The following is an 18,987-nucleotide window of genomic DNA, read 5'->3' on the forward strand; positions in this document are numbered from 1 at the left end:
TCTGAAGCATTTGACGGAGGTAAAATGTGCTTGGCTCTATAATATTTATGACTGCAGTCTGTGTCCACTTAGAGAAACAGGCTACTCAAATCCAGTACCACAGGCATTCCACAAATAACCATAAATAATTAAGGGTATGCCATCCCCTTCATGTACTAACGTTTAAGCATGCAGCCTACAGTTTCTTATTCAGTTAGATGATGTCTTTTTTTCTTTCTTGCTACCCCTAGGCAATTTTACTTGGCTTAAGAGAGAGATTGTAGTGACAGGATTAGAAACAAACTCCATTAAGTCTTTTAGTAACTACAATGCTATCTTTCTTGGTTTACTTTTGCAGCTACCTGATGATTTTATTCACATTACGAGAGGCTTCTTATGGTGAAGGGGTTAATGAAACATAACATGGAGGTCACAGATGTGTGGTGGAGATCTTAACCCTCTGATTGCTTCAATTTCTCTCAGCTTAATAATAATATCTGGTGGTGATGGTTTTTCAAGTTAGAATTTCACACTGCTGAACAAAATCTTCATGTATTAACCTGAATAAAATACCCATATCCACCAACAATGGCAAAAGGGTTGCTGTTGTTGCCAGTGGCCTGAGGCTCATCTGGATGTGACCCTGGTGGGAAACTGGCCATTGCAGAGAGATCTTTTGCTCTGCTGATGTTAAAGAATTACCTGTGTTGTGAAAATGGGGTGCATGAGGTGAATTTGGTGCGTTGTGGTGCAAGGGGGCTGCATTACAGGGTTAAAAGGAAAAAAAATAATAACTAGTAATAATAAACAATAATAATAATAAAATGAAAAAAAATAAAAAAAAGTTCAGACATGAGGAGAGGTAGAGGTGGTGACTCAGAGAACATGAGAACAAGCCTCAGTTGCGTTTACCAGGCTGCGGAAACGATGCCAGATGCTGATACTCTGCATGCATACCGTTCCCCCAGCTCGGTCAAACTGAGTCTCCTGTAGGGACAAACGTTGGACAGATATTAATCAAATGTTTGAGTATTTCCTCATTTTGAGTTGCTACAACCAATTTTGGCATTAGGTTACTGATGAGTAAACAATTTTTCTGCACTTCACATTATGATTAATTATAGTGTTGCTTTGGGGTCAGAAATTGCATTTATTATGAGCTTTTAAGTCCTCATTCATGAACCAGAAGTATGCTTCACTTGTCTGCACAAGCCAAGTGAAGATTGACCGAAGACACCCTTATATTATACTCAGTTTTTTTTATCGAGGCGAAGATGCACTTGACAGATTGGTGATTATTTGTTGAATGCAACATTACTTCATAATCTAGCATTACTAACTGACAACAAATATCTGAGGGGGAAATTTGGGTTAGTAAATATTTTTTGGACATGTTGCATTCAGTCAATCATCATGAACCTGTCATGTGCATCTTCGCCTCAATAAAAAAAACGGAGTAAAGTAGCTATATTAAGTACATTTGGTGCATTTTGCAACCTAATACAGTACTGTACAGCTCTCTCTCTCTCTCTCTCTCTCTCACTTCATAAATCAATCACAATAATTCAATTCACCTAGCTAATGTGCATAATGGACAAAGAGAACTTAAGCTAGTAAGTCAGTACACACTACCTAAACATTACATCTGTGATCATCTGTACACACCATTCTGTTGATATCACCAATACAGACATAGGGTTTGTCGGGTTCCTTTGTAACAGCCCATTTGCTGTGGTCATGGGTTGTTTTGAAGGTGGAACTGGCTGCTCGTGCTGACACCACCTCAATGTTCTCAACCCTGCAGCAATGAAGAGGGAAGAGGTTAAGCAATGAGCTGTTCCTGACTTTCTTACTAATACCTCTTCAGATGTAAAATATCTCCTTTATGGTGAATAAAATTGTCTATCACTGGCCTGAATAAAAAAAAAATCTCAGACTGAAGAGGTTAACCAAAATTGTTTTCAGTTACCTTCATCTAAAGATATCATTCTTAACCCCTAAGTGCTGGGTGACATTATGTCCAACGCGAAACTGGTGGATCGTGGGCGCTGGGTGACGGCTATAACCACAAGTGTTTTCGCATAACAGTTTGAAGTGGCCGCCACTTGATCTCATCACCAAAGAGGTGGGGATAGCCTCCCAGCACCCAAGGAAAGCATACCTCAGTCGTCTCTGTGACACTGGCAGGTGTAGGACGATGTTGTCTTACGTCTCTCGTCCGATTCTATTCCCACCTTATGTGGACCTTTGCATCTCCCGCCATGCCAAGCCTCTTGCCAAGAATACGAGAAACTGGCTGAGTGATAGAGCCATAGAGCGTGCCTTGAATGCAACAGTGTCTAGTTTATCAAGTAGTGGAGTAAGTTATTACACTGACAGCAAAGCCACAGTCAGCGCTGCAGGGAGACGCATGGACACGTCCTGCTCTCACACCGCACTCAAGGCAAAAACGAGTTCACTTCCTCACGTAATTACTCATCAACGCATCAACCTAGAAACCTGTGGATACTTTCATTTGCAAGAGGAAGAGGTGATGAGTAAAATGATCATTAATTTGTTTCCCTAAAAGCTATACTTTCTGAGATAGGCTACAATATTAAGGTTTGAAAAAAAACAAATTTCAGTTGTTTCCGACAAATTGCCGGTAGTGAGGTGACAACTTCGTTAAATATTGCCCGGCATGTGAGGGTTAAGCAAAGTAAATCAATGTACTGGTATCTATTACTGAATCCAAAGGGGCTGGAGTGACAGACCTCCATACAGTGGTGCCACAATAACCAGGCAGGTTTACCACCTGGCTATAAAAACATTCCATAACTCCCTCCCTATCCACCAAAAGGAAGATGATGGATTGTATAAAGGCAACTTCAGCCTGTAGTTCACCTGGTTCACATCCAGATGAGCCTGGGTCCACAACAACAACTGAATCTATCACATTTTTTTCTATGTCATAACCTCTTCACACAAAGCAAAAAGTATGCATCATACTAGCCTGTAGGTGTCATTGCAAAATGAGGGCAATGGGTGAGGTCCATTACGCCAGCTCTCCACCAGAAGATCAGTTCGTAGTGATGGGGCAACCAGTCCACTGTACAGGTCTGACAAAGAATACAGGGATTAGTAAGTGCTATGCTATGCTAAAAATGTTTGTTCTTGATGATGATGCCATTTTTGCATCATGCTTTCCCTTCTCAGTATGGGGCTAAGATGCTGTCCCTATTGAGAGGATTTTTGCAGAAATGTAATTACTATGCCACGGCATGCCCTTCCAGACATCAAAAAACAGTCTTACAATGGGACTGAATATTCAATCCCTCTGCTGACAGTGTGTGGTCTAACCCTTTATACTTATCCCTACCAAAGATTTACTTATAATGAAATAACTATATGGTAGAAAAAATTCTAATTACACCCACTGCCAAAAAGTTTGCTAGTGACTTCCAATAGTGTTATGACACAGATTCAACCCTTGTGTCCAGTGACATTTTTCAGTATACTCTCACTATATTTTCCATCCATCCATCATCCAATCCTACATTGCCCCATCAAGAGCATAGGAGCCCTGGGCTAGGCAAGTTGGTCCTGACATTTAAGATGAGAGTGACCAGCCTCACTCATCCCTGAGTGGCATTACGTGAGCAATAAACTCCAACCACCCCTTGGATATAAATCTTCACCGGCTCAATCCGATTGGAGTGCCGTAATTACCCGCTAAACCACCAGGCGCCAAAATTTGGTTAGATGGTTACCACCCAGTGTAGTAAATGGTTTCCTGGTGTACAGGAAACCATTTGGCTTCTCACTCTTTGTGGAGTCACCCACAGGCACAAGTAAGAGGAAAGAATGAAGGAAAGAAACACAGAAGAGGGAGTGTAAAGTCACCCGTAGGCAGAAAGATGAGGAAAGAATGAAGGAGAGAAAGACAGAAGAGGATGGAAGGAAAGAAGGATGGAGGAGAGGAAAGGGCAGACACCCGAGAGCAGCACTATATTGAGTGAGCAGATGGCAAGCGCCTCCACCTACCACTTTATTCAACTTTAGAAATGCTTATAACAAACTGTATAAAAACTACATCATCTAGCCCATGCACAACAAATGGTCTCCCATAAACTTAATTAAACTAACTGACAGAAGCAAGAATAGAGTTAATATATGACCATACTAAAGGGGCTAAATTCTTTATAGAATATGAAAATGTCACTATAAATGTATGATATCCCAATCGCTAACCTTGGTTAAACTTCTTGTATTTAGCAAAAGATGTGAATGTCTTGCCACCCTGAGAGATGAGCTGAGATGTGCGGTACCAAGGCGGGGAAGAGGGTTGGTCACCAGCAATGACTCGGCCCAGCACCGGGAACACTGACGAAAGCGCAGATGGCATGTTCCATGCGTAGATGTATGGGTTGTTGTGCAGAAGCTGGTATCCTGCAAAGAATGTGGTCTACTGGGTTCAGGAACTTCAACTGTACCTGGTTAATAAGGGTTTACATATGAGGGGTGATTAATGTTAGCTGTTAAAATCCAAAGCTGGGGTGAGAGAAGCCACTTTTGCCTTAAGCTTCTGGACAGAGTGGTCTAGCCACTGGCTCCCATGTTCTTGATACGGAACTAAAAAGAGTGAATGATAGACTGAGAGAGAGACTTTGATGAGGAATTTCTTAGTATAAAATCCTGCAGAAATGTGTGATCAAACATATGCATTCTGTTCAGAACTACCCCTACTTACGTAATTTCCATTTTCTGTTTCTACATTCAACCTACTCTAATGAAGAGTGAGATACAAGGTTAGGATGCTGCTGTTGCTCATGATTTCCATATTTATCATGGCATTGTTATAATTTTAATGACAAAAACTTCTATAAATTACAAATACAGGTGCTCCAATTGCACTATGCATCACTAATACAAATGGGAGACTTCTTCATTTCTATGACTTGTAAAAAAATATTTAGGAAAATAACACTTTAAAAGAAGGACTTAGTTTCTGATCAGCATCACAAATCTACATCATGTTATTATTTCTACAGAACACTGACCTTTACGAAGTACAATACATTATTCCATCCATACATGGTAAAGAAATGAATGCTAGACAGGAAAGGGGAGTGAGTACAGTATACATCTCCATCTTACCAAGTGAGTGTGCCTGATCTGCAGAGAAAGTGATGCACAACATGGTCTGTCCATAGTGATGGCCAGATTGTGGGTAGGAGTAGCCATCTGCGGGTGATGGAGGGTACATGGGCACAGAGTGGACCAGCCAGAACCCACCCTGGCTCGTCATCACCACCACTCCCTTTGTGTGTCCCTTCGTCATGGATTTTGTGCCATTGGGGAATTCATCATTGTACATTATAAACACGGCATTCTGGTAATGAAAAATTAAGTACAGTATATTAATTTCATTGGTGTACAAAACATAATTCATCACTCTACATTATAAGAGCAGCATTCTGGTGATGAAAAATTAAGTACAACAAACCCTTGATATAATGAACTAATTGGGGGTGGGGTGGGTAGCTATATCAGAAAGTTCACTATATACGAGGGGTTCGGTATTTCTGAAGGATTGCCGAACTCAGTTCACTACATAAGGGGAGTCGTTTGGTCCTACGTGCCCAAACATAACCTAAACTAACTATGAAATTTTACATGGAGAAATCAATGGTTTATGAAGTTGTACATGTAAATACTCACTGTATGAAATTCTAAAATAAATAAAATACCTATAATAAGAGTACAGTAAAATGTAGTACTGTTACAGTGCACTTACTGTGGGCTGATCTGCAAACTTCCCCCGCATTTAGCGACCTTTGTTTACAAAATCCAGGGGAAGTTCGGTAGCGATTTGGCCGTTCACTATATCCGAAATTCGCAATACAGGGGTTTGTTATATTGAGGGTTTACTGTACAGTATATTGAATTCATCAGTCTATAAAGTAAGATTCATCACTGTACACCATAAAGACATCAATCTAGTGATGAAAAATGAAGTACAGTTCAGTACATTAATTTCACCAAACAATATAATATACAAGTACTGTAATTTGTCACTGTACATCATGGAAAATGAATATCATCTACACCAAAGATACAGATACGCTAATGGGAGAATTATACCACAACTGTAGTGGTATTATAGGTAGACTGGGAAATAATGCTGATTTCATGTGTGCAGTGTGTCAGGAAGAACATGTGGAGATTGCCAGGCATGAAAGGATGCAACCTTCTGATGAGTCTCTTTAGTGTGTGAAAGAGTTTTGTTATCTGGGAAACATGTTATGTGCTGGAGGTGGGGCTGAATCTAGCTCTGTGGCTAGAGTGAGGAGTGGTCAGAAGATGTTCAGGGAACTGCTGCCTCTCCTGACACTGAGAGGGCTCTCCCTCCATGATATGGGTTCTTTGTATGCAGATTGTGTTGGGAATGTAATGCTGTATGGTAGTGAGATCTGGGCAGTAAAGGAAGAGGATATTCGCAGTCTCAAACATACAGAAATGGTAATGATTAAGTGGATGTGCAGTGTGTCCCTGAGTGCAAGGCCTGGAGGGGCAAGGTTTACAAAGTAAGAGTTGAGAGGTAGGATGGGACTGGCGTGTATTGGTGTAGTGATGAGGAAAGGTAGATTGAGATGGCCTGAGCATGTGGAGAGGATGGGGGATGATAACTGGGTGAAGAAAGTGAGAAGTGTTAATGTTGGGGGTAGGGCAGCGAAAGGCAGATAAAAAAAGACCAGAGACGAGATCATTGAGTGCGACCTCAGGGATAAGGGACTAAATAAGGAAGCTGCCAGAGACTGAGCAGCATGGACAGCTGCCATTAGATGACCAAGGCCAATGCATGCAAGCATGTTGGAGCCTTCAAAAACAAAGCTACTGTATGTGGGTATTATTATCACAACACACCAATATGATCATTACACTCTAGTTCCCCAAATCAATTTCAGCAACATAGAACACAGTCTTTTTTATACTGGTAAGACTCCTTTTTTTCTAAGTTCTCTTTTTTATCAGTTTCATCACAAATCACTGAGAAAAAAGTTACGCTGATTTACCGTTTCCTACAATCAACAGTACCAATGTGTAGAAAAAGTTTTACTATTTTGAAAAATATCCCTGACCGAAAATGATGGCTGCCTTAGTACATCCTGTAATATTCCAGAGATATGCTGGAAAATGTTACAACTTTTTACATGCAAATGGTACCGTAAATGAAGGGAACTTGCAAGTCATCTTAACAGAGAGCAATGAAGCTTTAACTGGCAATCTTTCTGTGATTAACGTACATTTACAGGGCAAAAATGAAGTCTTATAACAGCAACACACAACAAGTATTTGCTGTATAACACTAAATCTCATATGCTCTGACCTTACGAAACTCAGCATCAGAGTAGAGCCTCCTGAGGGTGTGGGCAGGCATGGAGAGCTGACTGTTGATGCTAACATTACTGAGGACCCAACCACTGGCCAGATCTCTATATTCGCTGAACACACTTGACACTCCTCCACTCTGTAGCCTGTATACACACACACACACACACACACACACACACACACACACACACACACACACACACACACACACACACACACACACACACACACACGCATGCACACAAGCACACACGCATGCACACATGCAAAAAAAAAAAAAGAAAGAAAGAAACATACATAATTAGTTACATAACAGCATAAACAAATAATTTCAGCACTTAATGAAAGCACCTAACTTCAAGGATTTACAGTTTTTCAAACTTTTCTGTGGCTGTGTAGGAGTTACTCTGTAGCAGTGTACATGCCTTACAGCATTAATACCTGCTGTACAATAACCATTAAGATACAATAAATGCTGCATCCTGTATAGGTAGTATAATATGTATCAAGCATTGAACTCTAACTTACCTGGCTAAGATATATCTGTGCTTTGTTCAAACCAAAGCCATCCCTTGGTACGAACATTAATCCAACACACACCACAGTGATTATCCAGTGTCTCCTTAAGGACAAAAGTCCTATGACAAACTGAGTGGGGGAATGAAGGATATAAAGCCAACACCCAAAGCATAGGTTTTGAGTCTGATTAGTTTACACAACTTTTTCAAAACAAAGTTCAAGACAGCTCATAATTCAGGGGTCCAAGACTGCAACCACTGTGAATTTCATCCTTTGTAAGATGTGAAACAAAAATTCTTGAAGTGGTTAATGAACTTTCGTTAATCAGGGACCAAATGTGTAAACAAGGATCTAATTCAGTTTTAAGAGATACTCAGCTTAATGACAGACACACATTTACCAGATACTATCACATACATACTGTACATACCAGTACATCATCTATGGTAATCCTGTGTTGCCCCATAAGGAATGTAGGAGCCCAGGGCTGGGCAAGTTGGTCCTGACATTTAAGACGAGAGTGACCAGCTTAATGCACCCCTGAGTGGCATTATGTGAGCAATAAACCCCAGCCACCCCTTGGATATAAACCTACACAGGCTCAATCCAGCTGGAGCGCCTTAAGTACCCACTAAACCACTGGGCCTCATAGTTTGGTTATATAGTTACCATCCAGCGTAGTAAATTGTTTCCTGGTGAACAGGAAACCATTTAGCTTGTCACTCAGTGTGGGGTCACCCAAAGACAGAAGGAAGAGGAAAGAAGTAAAGAAAGACAGAATAGGAAGGAAGAAAAGAGGAAAGGGCAGTCACCCGAGAGCAGCACTACACCGAGTGAGTGGATGTTGAGAGCCCCCACCTACCACTCATTAAAATAAACTGTACTGCAGCTTCTGGTACAGCAAACTAAGGCATTACACAAAACATAATGCAAAATGAGTACCGTATATACCAGTATCTAAAATGCTGTAGTTAATGAAATCTATCTATCTATCTATCTATAGCCCGACGCTCTAATCCCGCAAAGGGTGGCCGCAGACAAAATGCCTCCAAGTCACTCTGTCACCCACCATTTGACTCCCCTCCCCCCAATGAAATCAACAATCAAATTTGTTAATAATGCAAAACTACTACAGTACCTACCTAAGATAATAATAATAATCATCATCATAATCCAATCCTACATCGCCCCATGAGGAGCGTAGGAGCATAATAACAATAAAAATAATAAGTAATATGCTTCTTGTTACAAAAGTATTATAAATCCTGTATATTTCAAGGAGATAATGGACCACCTTTTAAAAATTTACAAAAATATTCACCTTTCTTTGAAATGATTTAGAGTAGGAAGGGAATCTGTTAATATACAAAGAAAACAATTTATATAACAGGTACACAGGGCTAGGTTTAGATAAGTTTGGTTAGGATAAATTAGGTAAGATAACACTGAAACATGAAACATACTCAGAAAATATTCAAAAAATCACATGAAGACTGTGGCAAAAAAAAAAGGGGGGGAGGGCAAAATAGGTGATACCATATCTCCTTGAAGACTACTGTACCAATAATCCTTTTCATATTTCACTTCTTAACATGCAGCATATTTTAATACTGAGAACACTGTTATACTGTACTGCTCATGACTGCCTGTATTTTACCTGGCAGCAGATTCTGGTGTGAGATACATGTATGCTGTGCCTTCCTTCAATGGGCTGAAGTAAGAGTGTTTATTTTGTGGCAGCTTATACACCACAAACCTGTTTAAGAAACAGAGATAAGAGTTTTCATACATTTTTAATCAATATATATTAATAAAGAACCATATTAAAAAGAAACTATTGTACGTCCGATGAAAATTTTGGTACTGACAAGTGAAAACTAGTAACACAAATGGTGAAACAACTGATTTACATAAATGGTGACAATTCTGACAAGGGTAAGATGGTGAAGAGAAATATTCAACATCTCAACAGACAAAATATTTGAGTTGTGGCTAAACTCAATGTTTGAGTCATATCATTTTCCTGCCTTAATGACAACTCTAAGATACTCGGACTGTATTACAAACACTTAAGTTTGGAATGTACTGTGCAAATAACTGAAAGCTGAAACAAAGTCTTGTTAGAAATGAATTTTTATCACCCATGAATGTGAATTCACACAACTAAATGATCTGCTGAAATTTTTTAAAAATAATTTTGGACAGTTTTCAGTACCGGTAGTTCACATAACTCGATTCTGAAACAATCATATTCTTGGTCGATTTTAGTGTCATCTGACTGAATTTGATCTTTTTTTCGGAAATCAGTTGGTTTGGAGGTTAGGCCAACCCAAGGGAATATACAGTACCACTATTTTTGGGCAGTTAAGGAAGCGGTCAGCTCACCCGCAGCAATGTTTACCGATGATCTTTCAGACTGGCTGTGTTGTTTACCAACCATTGATCCGCGTGGATGCCTCAGTGTATCTTGTGTCAAAGCAATGGGAAACTTATTGCTTTAACCTAACCTAACCTAACCTGGTCCATCCTAACCTCACTTGCATTTGACAGATAGAATTCAAATGTATAAAATACACATTAGGAATGTTAAATATGGCCAGCTACAGGCAGATGTCGGCGGAGATCTGAGGTAATTAAAAATAGGATTATCACGTTAAATATATGGTACATTTCTGAAAACAATTTTACAGTGGAAATGATTCAAAATAATGTGGACTACAATGTGACTGTCACATTTCTTGGATCAAGTGATATGCATTACAGAAAACTGACCATAATTTCTTTGTATATATTCCAAAGTACCACAAAATATTATCGTGGGTAAAAAATACAAGAACGCTCTTATGAAGAAATGATTAATTTATAAAATATCATGCAAAAACTGACATACAAAGGAATACAAGATACTGATATAACAGTATGCTCCAAAAGGCCAAAGAGACAAACTATAAGATGAGGCAGACCTGAATGATGATGATAATGCTGATAAGGAAATACTGCACTGCCATTACCTACACAATAATACCAAGAAAGCAACTGTTCAAAGCTTTTCTACTGTTTCTGTGTCATATATGGTTGGTTGTGCAGGAGTAGTGTTGTATAGAAAAGGATATGACTTCTAAAGGGTTAAGAGGTCTTTGTAATCAAAGGCTGATAACAAAGGGACAGACAGAGTAGCCATCCACATTATCCCATGACTCAGTAATGGGGAGAGGGATTTCATGTACTTTCCAGTACTGTATCAAAAATAAAAATAATGGCCAAGTTAATAACATGATCTCAATAATAAATTTACTGATATATGCGGCATACAAAAAAAAGCTAATGTATCACCACTGTTTGTTCTTTTATGGTGAGACTGGGATGCAACATAAAATAAGAGTAACATTACAATAACCTATTTGTACTGACAATGCCATTATCATAGCACCACAGTACTAAACACTGTCATCAAACTTACAGGAACCAACGGCAGAAACATCTTTCTGGGTCATGGCACTTATGGTTATTGTGCTGTGATGCCATTAAAAGCTCTGTTATGCATTAATACCAGAAAGTACCATAAGCACAACTTTAACTGACTGAAATGTACATATGAAAACAATACCATTCAGTTCATGAAAATTGACTCTTACATGTGCCCGACACACAGGAAAATGCGATATAAGTGATCACCCCCCGTTATCTAACGGGTGAGTCAACATCATAAGGTCATACCCAGAACATGGCACTAGACGATATTTCAACATTATCACAAATCACTTACGAGTCTATTGGATCTCCTTTTTTATCCCTGCAGCCATACCAGTTGGAAGTATCCGGTGGCTCGTCACGTGTCATACAATTCCATATACAAAAGGTGCCTAGAAAGATAATTAAGAAAGCGCCTATCGACCAGCAGTTCCCCATCGTGTTTGTTTACAGTAATGGCGCTCCCACTCCTATCCTACCCTCGGGACACTTCACATATTTACCTCCAAATCGCTCTGTTATCACCTAAATATGTGTATATGAGAGAAATCATATATTAAAATATATACTTCTCTTCCCTGGGGATTTTAGATGAGCTAGCTTGATGAAGAATTATTCAATATAACTGAGGTAGGAACAAAGCCAGTTTCAAGACTATACAAGAAGTAAGGGCGTCGCTCTTCTTGGTGATCGTCACGTCAAATGGTTAGCAATAAGGGAGTCGTACTCGTAGAACTGTCACAGTTAATAGATTTTAGAAGATACGTTGGTTTAAATCAATCACTGCAGATGAACAGAACTGAAAATTTTTATATTTTAATGTTGAATCGCGTGCTTAGATTGAAATAGCACGTACAATATAACTTTTACGTATTTGTGTCCCAGGCAGATGGGTCCTTGTGGTCCTTGTGGTTCTTATTTTATTATCATCACCAAAGGATTTCATTTAGCCTATAGGTAGACCTCTTTACTTCCATATTCAGTTGTTATTGGCAATGGTTCTTTCATCTTTGTTCACCACACAATCCAGATGCCTCACTATCTCAACAGTAATTTAAAAGCTTTGTCATCTGTCTATCCACAGAACTTAGCTTGCCTGCAATTGCTTTTAGAGTTCGTGTCCCACACCTCCCACATACGCTGACGAACCATGCCCCCTACTGTAGTCCGATATAGGATCGCATTGTTGGTCTCTCTCTCTCTCTCTCTCTCTTTATATATATATATATATATATATATATATATATATATATATATATATATATATATATATATTGCAAGACAGTTCTCTCGTCTTGAATGTTACTCAGGTCGAGTGCGTCCATATTAAAGATGTAAATGATAGTCTACACTCGAGCTATTAAGGTCAAATACTCAAACTAAACTGCAACGGAGGAAATGCAAGGAAATATTACACGCCAGCCCGAGTATGGCTCACAGTCCAGTGTTTATACCGATGGCAACTGGAGAAACTCGAGTTCGAGTTACAAACATTAAAAATAAAAATAAATTAACACCAAAACTCAACGCCCTAAAGTCACTTGCCAGTACAACATTCGGACTCAACAAAGAAACTACCACCACATTATCCAAACAAGTTTATACATTCCGTGATGAATTATGCAAGCCCTGCTTGGGCTTCTAACCTCACTAAAACACACTACAACACCTTACAGAACAAGGCCCTAAAAATAATCACTGGCTGCACAGCTGCTACACCTACAGACCACCTACACCAAGAAACCAAAGTCCTCAAAGTCAAGGATCATCTAGACATGAGAGGCACACAGAGTCTTGCCGCAGCCTCCACAAACCCATACTATCTACAACACTACATGGCAGCACATCCACACACACCAAGGAACATCATTGAGATGTGGACATCATCCAGCTCTTTTGAGTTATCAGAAGAGGCTGGATGACTCTGTCGCTGATGCCTCCCCAGGATGCAACACAGCACCCCATGCTATTAAGCACATAATGGAAGACTGCATTGCACACAATCACCTGCGCCAACAACACGACATATACTCCTTGAGAGCTCTTTGGGAAAGCCAGGTCTCGGTCATGGCCTTCCTTAGGAACTAGGGGCTGTTCGGCCAGACCGCCTAGGGAACTACTACTACTACTACTTCCCGAGTTCGATTCTTGGGCCAAGTTTATCTACCCCTGCCCCTGTTCAGTCAGTAGGGCGTACATGTGGACCTTTGCTGCATGTCGTCGTATTCATGCTACTTGCAAATAATGATTCTGCCTTATTGGCCCTCGTGCGGTAGGTAGGCATAAACTGAAACATTTTGTGCTGCAGAACTGCTCCTGTTAGTGTTCTCACTTGGTCTTCTCGGTATCCCATCCTCTATGACACTAAACAGCCACAGGGCATCACATAACAGGTCAATACTGAAGCTCATTTTGTTATGCAAACTAGCACAAGTTAAGAACTTGGAAGTCGGCCGCTCAGAAGTCTAGGAGTCAGACTAAAAACATCTATGTTGTAGCTCCCCACATTAGGTCAAAAAATGGCCCAACAGAATTTTGAGGGAAAGCTTCCCAATAGAAACCGAGAGTCATGGATGTAGTGAGTAATCAGTTATGACTTTCAGGTATGTTTATCATTATCACCGAACGTACAACAGCCAACACAGACACGTAAGGTAGGATATGGGTCTTAACATGAAATAGAATATGCAAATCTGTCATGGACCTTAACATGAGATAGAATATGGAAGTCCGTCGGTACAGCGACAAACTACATCCACTCTCTCAATAGGCAAGGGTCGTGTGCCGCCATAAGAGGTAACTTAGGTAAGAGCAAGGAGGTATTTGGCAAATCCACTGGGTTATATAAGCATTCACAAGTCGCCTTCACAGATCGGGTCGGTTGATTGGCCTACTATCGGTTTTGCCATCATTCCACCCCTTTCGCTCTGAATATAAATCAAGTCCGTGATGGTGAAAGAGGATGAATCACTGGCCTCAATGGACTTTTGACCTACATCTCAAGGGTGTATCCAGGATTGAACGGGGGAGGAGGAGAAGGGTGCCACTTGGTAAACATGAAGACGCGTTAATGCCTGTCTACTGCACGAGGCCATTAAGGCAGAGAAGTGGTAACTTGTCCGGTCGCACTCTTCTCCTGGAACACGACAGACAACAATCAGACTTACATCTAGATACCCAGTTGTACTGCTAGATGAAATGACAAAGAAACGAACTTTGTCCAATAGTATGAGAAGTTCGTTATGGCCACCGTCAATGGCAACGCGCTTCTGTAGGCATTCCTCTTATGATCTTCCATGTTTCTGTGCATCATGGGGTTAGCGTTATCAGTGGCTGTCGTGATTCTCTCCTTCCCTATGGCTAAAGGTACAGAAAGACACCACATACTAATTAGAATTTTTTATTTATGATGGTCAACAATTAATATTTGTGATGCAGCGAGTGTCCACATGACCTCCTGCACTGAATTAAATGCAACACGTGGTATTTCTGCTAATTTTACTCTAGACAGCTTGTATCTCAAAACTCATTAGGGTCACAGCGGAGGGAAATAAAGGAAATAAATGAGGAAAAGGGAAAATAAATGAGGGAAAAGGAAATTAAATGGGCAAAAGGGAAAATAAATGAGGAAAAGGGAAGAATAAATAAGGAAAGAGGAAATAAAGATTGAGGAAAAGGGAAAAAATGAGGAAACGGAAAATTAAGAATAAATGACAGGTTGATGAGCGTCACTGAGCGTCACTGAGTTAGACCCTTCAATACGACGACATATTATTGTATTTTATTCTTGCTACAGGCAAGCGTTTTTTTTTTTAGTATTATTATTCAGCTTAGGAGAGTCCCCTTGCAGTGAAAGGTTGGAAATAAACTGTAGTCTCCATTAACTTCATGATTCCAGCGACATATTTGCTGTATTTACAGTATTTATTTACTTATTTCTGCTCCCTCCAGACGTTTTTATTCAGCTTAGGGAAGATTTTTCGAACTGGAGAGGTTAGTTGTGGCTTTCATTAATCCCCTCACAACAATGATCCTCCTTTAAACTGAACACAATCGTCTGGAATAACAAAAATTAGTCAAATATTGACGTCTCAGGACTAAATGGTTTCTCCTTCAGTGAGTCAGACAGACAGCTCCACTAAGCTGAATAACACCGCCTGACCGTAGCAGGAGTACAACAGGCGTCCTTGTGGTGAAGTTGTGATCAAATGAAGAGAGTGTGGAGGGTTAACAGTCCAGGGCGGAGGGTGTGGAGCAGACGTGCCACACAGCTACCCTATCATGCAGTTCATTCACCCTAACTATAGTCCTTTCACCTTAACTTGGCACATATTTTCGTCCTCTTGTACCGTCCTTGTGTAGATTTTTTTTCCCCCCACGTAGCTCAATGGCAGGAAAGAGCAATATTACGACTTCATATTTTCCGTAGTTGTGTGTGTGTGTGTGTGTGTGTGTGTGTGTGTGTGACTAGCATCCTATTCTAGTCTTAATCTATTGGTACAATTCAGCATTCAAGGAGAGATGGCAATTTTAGGCCAAGTTAAAGTAAAAGAGGTATAGCCTACACCTGCCACACCCATACACACAGGCCGTGAACTCCCTGGCACAGTACACTTCGTAACACATTTTCGTTAACAATTTATTCTACATATTTAACCTTATATTTTCGTTTACACTGTTTACATCATTTTTAATGTGGGCACGCTTTGCACCAATAAAATGACAAAGGTTATCACAAAGGTATGTACAAAATAAATCACTGAGGATGATGTTACGGAATCTCCAGAGACAATAAGAAAACCTTTACAACTAAGGCCAAGATGCACAAAATACTTACGATCATTTCCCTCTCGTGACTACAGCAAAATACGAGAACAATATGCACTCTCCATCCCCTGACCTGCCCACCAAAACAAATCTTACTACAGGGAACTGATCCTAAATTTCTTTCCAAATCTCAGCCCACACAAACTTACGATCAGTATTCTGTCGCAACTGATTTGTTTTCGCTGAAAGAATAGGGAAAGTAAAGTACACAGTCTTCCTAAGTCTTGCCCTTCAACCAAAAAAAACATTCCTGATTACGATGGAACTGATCATAATTCTGTTTTGCCAGTCTCAACCCAAGACTGTACTCTCGTCACCGTAGGAGCCTTTCTAATACCTTTCCTTACTGGCTGACTGCATAATGAACAATGAACAATAATATTCTCTTGTATGTTATTTATCAATTTCCAAATCGACCTAGATTTATATAACATTAAAGTACCCCTAAAAAGAAACTAATCTGAAAAAGAAAAATGAAAAGTGGTAGAGGCTCCTGTGACGAGACGGCCGCAGTCAGCCATGCATCTTTACCCGGTACAGGCAGAACGTCAGCCATCATGCAGTCCAACAATAAATGAAACTTTCGTAATTTCACTTAGCAATAACATATTCGTACTCTGACAATACTCACTTTAATTTTCTTCACAATTCAAGAAAATTAACACAGACTACTACTGCACCATCTTTCGTTTGTTGTTTGTTTAGATTCGTCCACCTTTCAGCGAAAGAGTGGACACGGGCAGACAAGAAGCCCGTCAGCACCATCTTTCATTACCGATAACAATTATATTTCAATCACTGCTAACACAAAGACCGCATTATCGATGGCACTGGAGATTCCCTAACACGATCATTTGCAATTTTGAATTTGCATATCACACCTTAGAAAACTCCTGAACATTTATAACTTTCTCACATGGAAGTAGTTTGCATAGCTAATATACGAAAGGTCATGTACGTGCCTAAGTAATATAAATAGCTGGAGAAGAGGTGTTACGAAATCTATGACAACCAGACACCTAAACATACACAAAGGCCGACGAACTGCCTCCAGTCGGGCACCTTGACATATTTGGTCTGTCATGGAGGGTTGGGGAGGATGGTTTTAGATCGGTGTAATACGTTTTAGTATTCTTAGAAAAAAAAAAAAAATGCGCGGAAAACAGCTGAAGAACCGAAGAGTAATAAACCTCGTCTTAGTAAAATGACACGATAAAATGAAAGGATGAAGATGGAGCAGAGATGAATATTTTACAGGCTCATAATTTTCGTCTAAGTCAAGAATTACGGAAAAGCTAAAGACTTAAGCGAAGATCCATCACATCAGTCTCATCTGGTACGCACAAATTAAGGGATTGCTGAACAGATTCGCATGTGCCCTGAGTCAATGGTCAAGATGTTAAGAAACTGAAATAACGCTAATACACAAACCATCATACCTTCTTAATCCAGTAAGAGGGCGTGGTCTGTAATGAAAGGCAAGGAAAACAGTTAACATCTACTTTATATGGCAATTATAAGCTTACTCGACCCTCGGTTACTAACAACCTTGGTGAGAGGCGGGGAAAGACTGACGGTAAATCTACGCTTATTTTATGAACGGCAAATCCACGCTTGAAGAATATGACGTAAAGCTTGAGTTACGTAACATCTAAGTCGTCACGGCTATATCATCACTTGCTGCATTGTTACTATTTTATAAGCATCATATTAAGTGCAGGATGTTCTGTTTTATTAAGACTATTGTGAAGTTTGCAATGTCACTGAGATGAGTGCTGATTTTGCCTCGCGACTCCAGTGTTACGTTATGAAATTTAACAGTGTGACAAGCGAAGTTACTGTGGTTGAGAGAGAGAGAGAGAGAGAGAGAGAGAGAGAGAGAGAGAGAGAGAGAGAGAGTAATTTTTTGCGAGAAAATTTCCATCTCCCCACATAACCCACTGACAGACCATAGCTTACACACACACACACACACACACACACACCTCCAGGGACGATGTAGCATATTAATCCGTTTTTTGTCCTTGTTGCGAAATATATTAGTCATATATCGATCTTTATACAGGCAATACCCAGCATAAATATACATAAACAGTCGTAATGAACACAAGGGGTCGCATTCTCATCAAATTAGGAGGTCTCTTGGCACTTATCTTCACCAGTTTACTCTTGGATAAAATTATATTAACTTCGTATTTATTCAGTCCTTCTTGATACCTAAATCACAAATAAAAACCAAGATTATATTAGTCTGCTTCTTCATGTGGCACTGTGATATTTTTTTGCTGGTTATTTATGCACGCTTTCTTGGTATCTAAAACACATAAATAGGAGTCGTGAGAATATTTGTTTACTTCTGCACATTGATATTCTTGTCTGTTTTTTACGCAATCTTTCTCGATATCTTAACACATACAAGCAAATACCAAACAAGTGAATACTGAACCGCAGTATACGAAATAAATCACTGGGGAAAAGGTGCTAAACAACCTCCTAACCTCTCGAGAATACGGGTCACAGGGTCCTGGCTGGTTGTGATGGACGATTCAGATGCTAACGGTCCCGATGTTCACTTGTTTTGGTGCCAACCCGGGACGTAGTGGTATAGGGTCACATGGAATATAAACACATCAACAGGCCAGATACTCGCTGACCGTAAAACACTTATATCGATTCTGAATTCAAACACTCCAATATACATAAAAGAAGCTATTTTTCCTGTACAAACGTAGTCAACACCAAAAAAACCTCTTATTCCCTACGTAATATATGTGATCAACACATATCAACAGAGAAAATAAACTTTTCACGTAAACA

The 18,987-nt window shown here is 39.9% G+C and overlaps 1 protein-coding gene across 1 annotated transcript; it reads right to left on the minus strand.

Annotated features, from left to right (window-relative positions):
- Positions 1–855: 855 nt before the first annotated feature.
- On the minus strand, positions 856–11,781 carry DNaseII (deoxyribonuclease II). Its single transcript, XM_080275062.1, has 8 exons — positions 11,639–11,781; positions 9,530–9,628; positions 7,349–7,496; positions 5,116–5,350; positions 4,210–4,407; positions 2,972–3,077; positions 1,645–1,777; positions 856–966 (listed from the first exon to the last, which is right to left on the minus strand). Exons 1-8 carry the CDS (start codon positions 11,779–11,781, stop codon positions 856–858), a joined length of 1,173 nt encoding a protein of 390 aa, XP_080131188.1.
- Between the last annotated feature and the right edge of the window lie 7,206 nt (positions 11,782–18,987).

This window comes from Coenobita brevimanus, chromosome 60, assembly GCF_032717465.1.
Source record: "Coenobita brevimanus isolate Jiangsu-jjx chromosome 60, ASM3271746v2, whole genome shotgun sequence".
Classification (NCBI taxonomy): domain Eukaryota; kingdom Metazoa; phylum Arthropoda; class Malacostraca; order Decapoda; family Coenobitidae; genus Coenobita; species Coenobita brevimanus.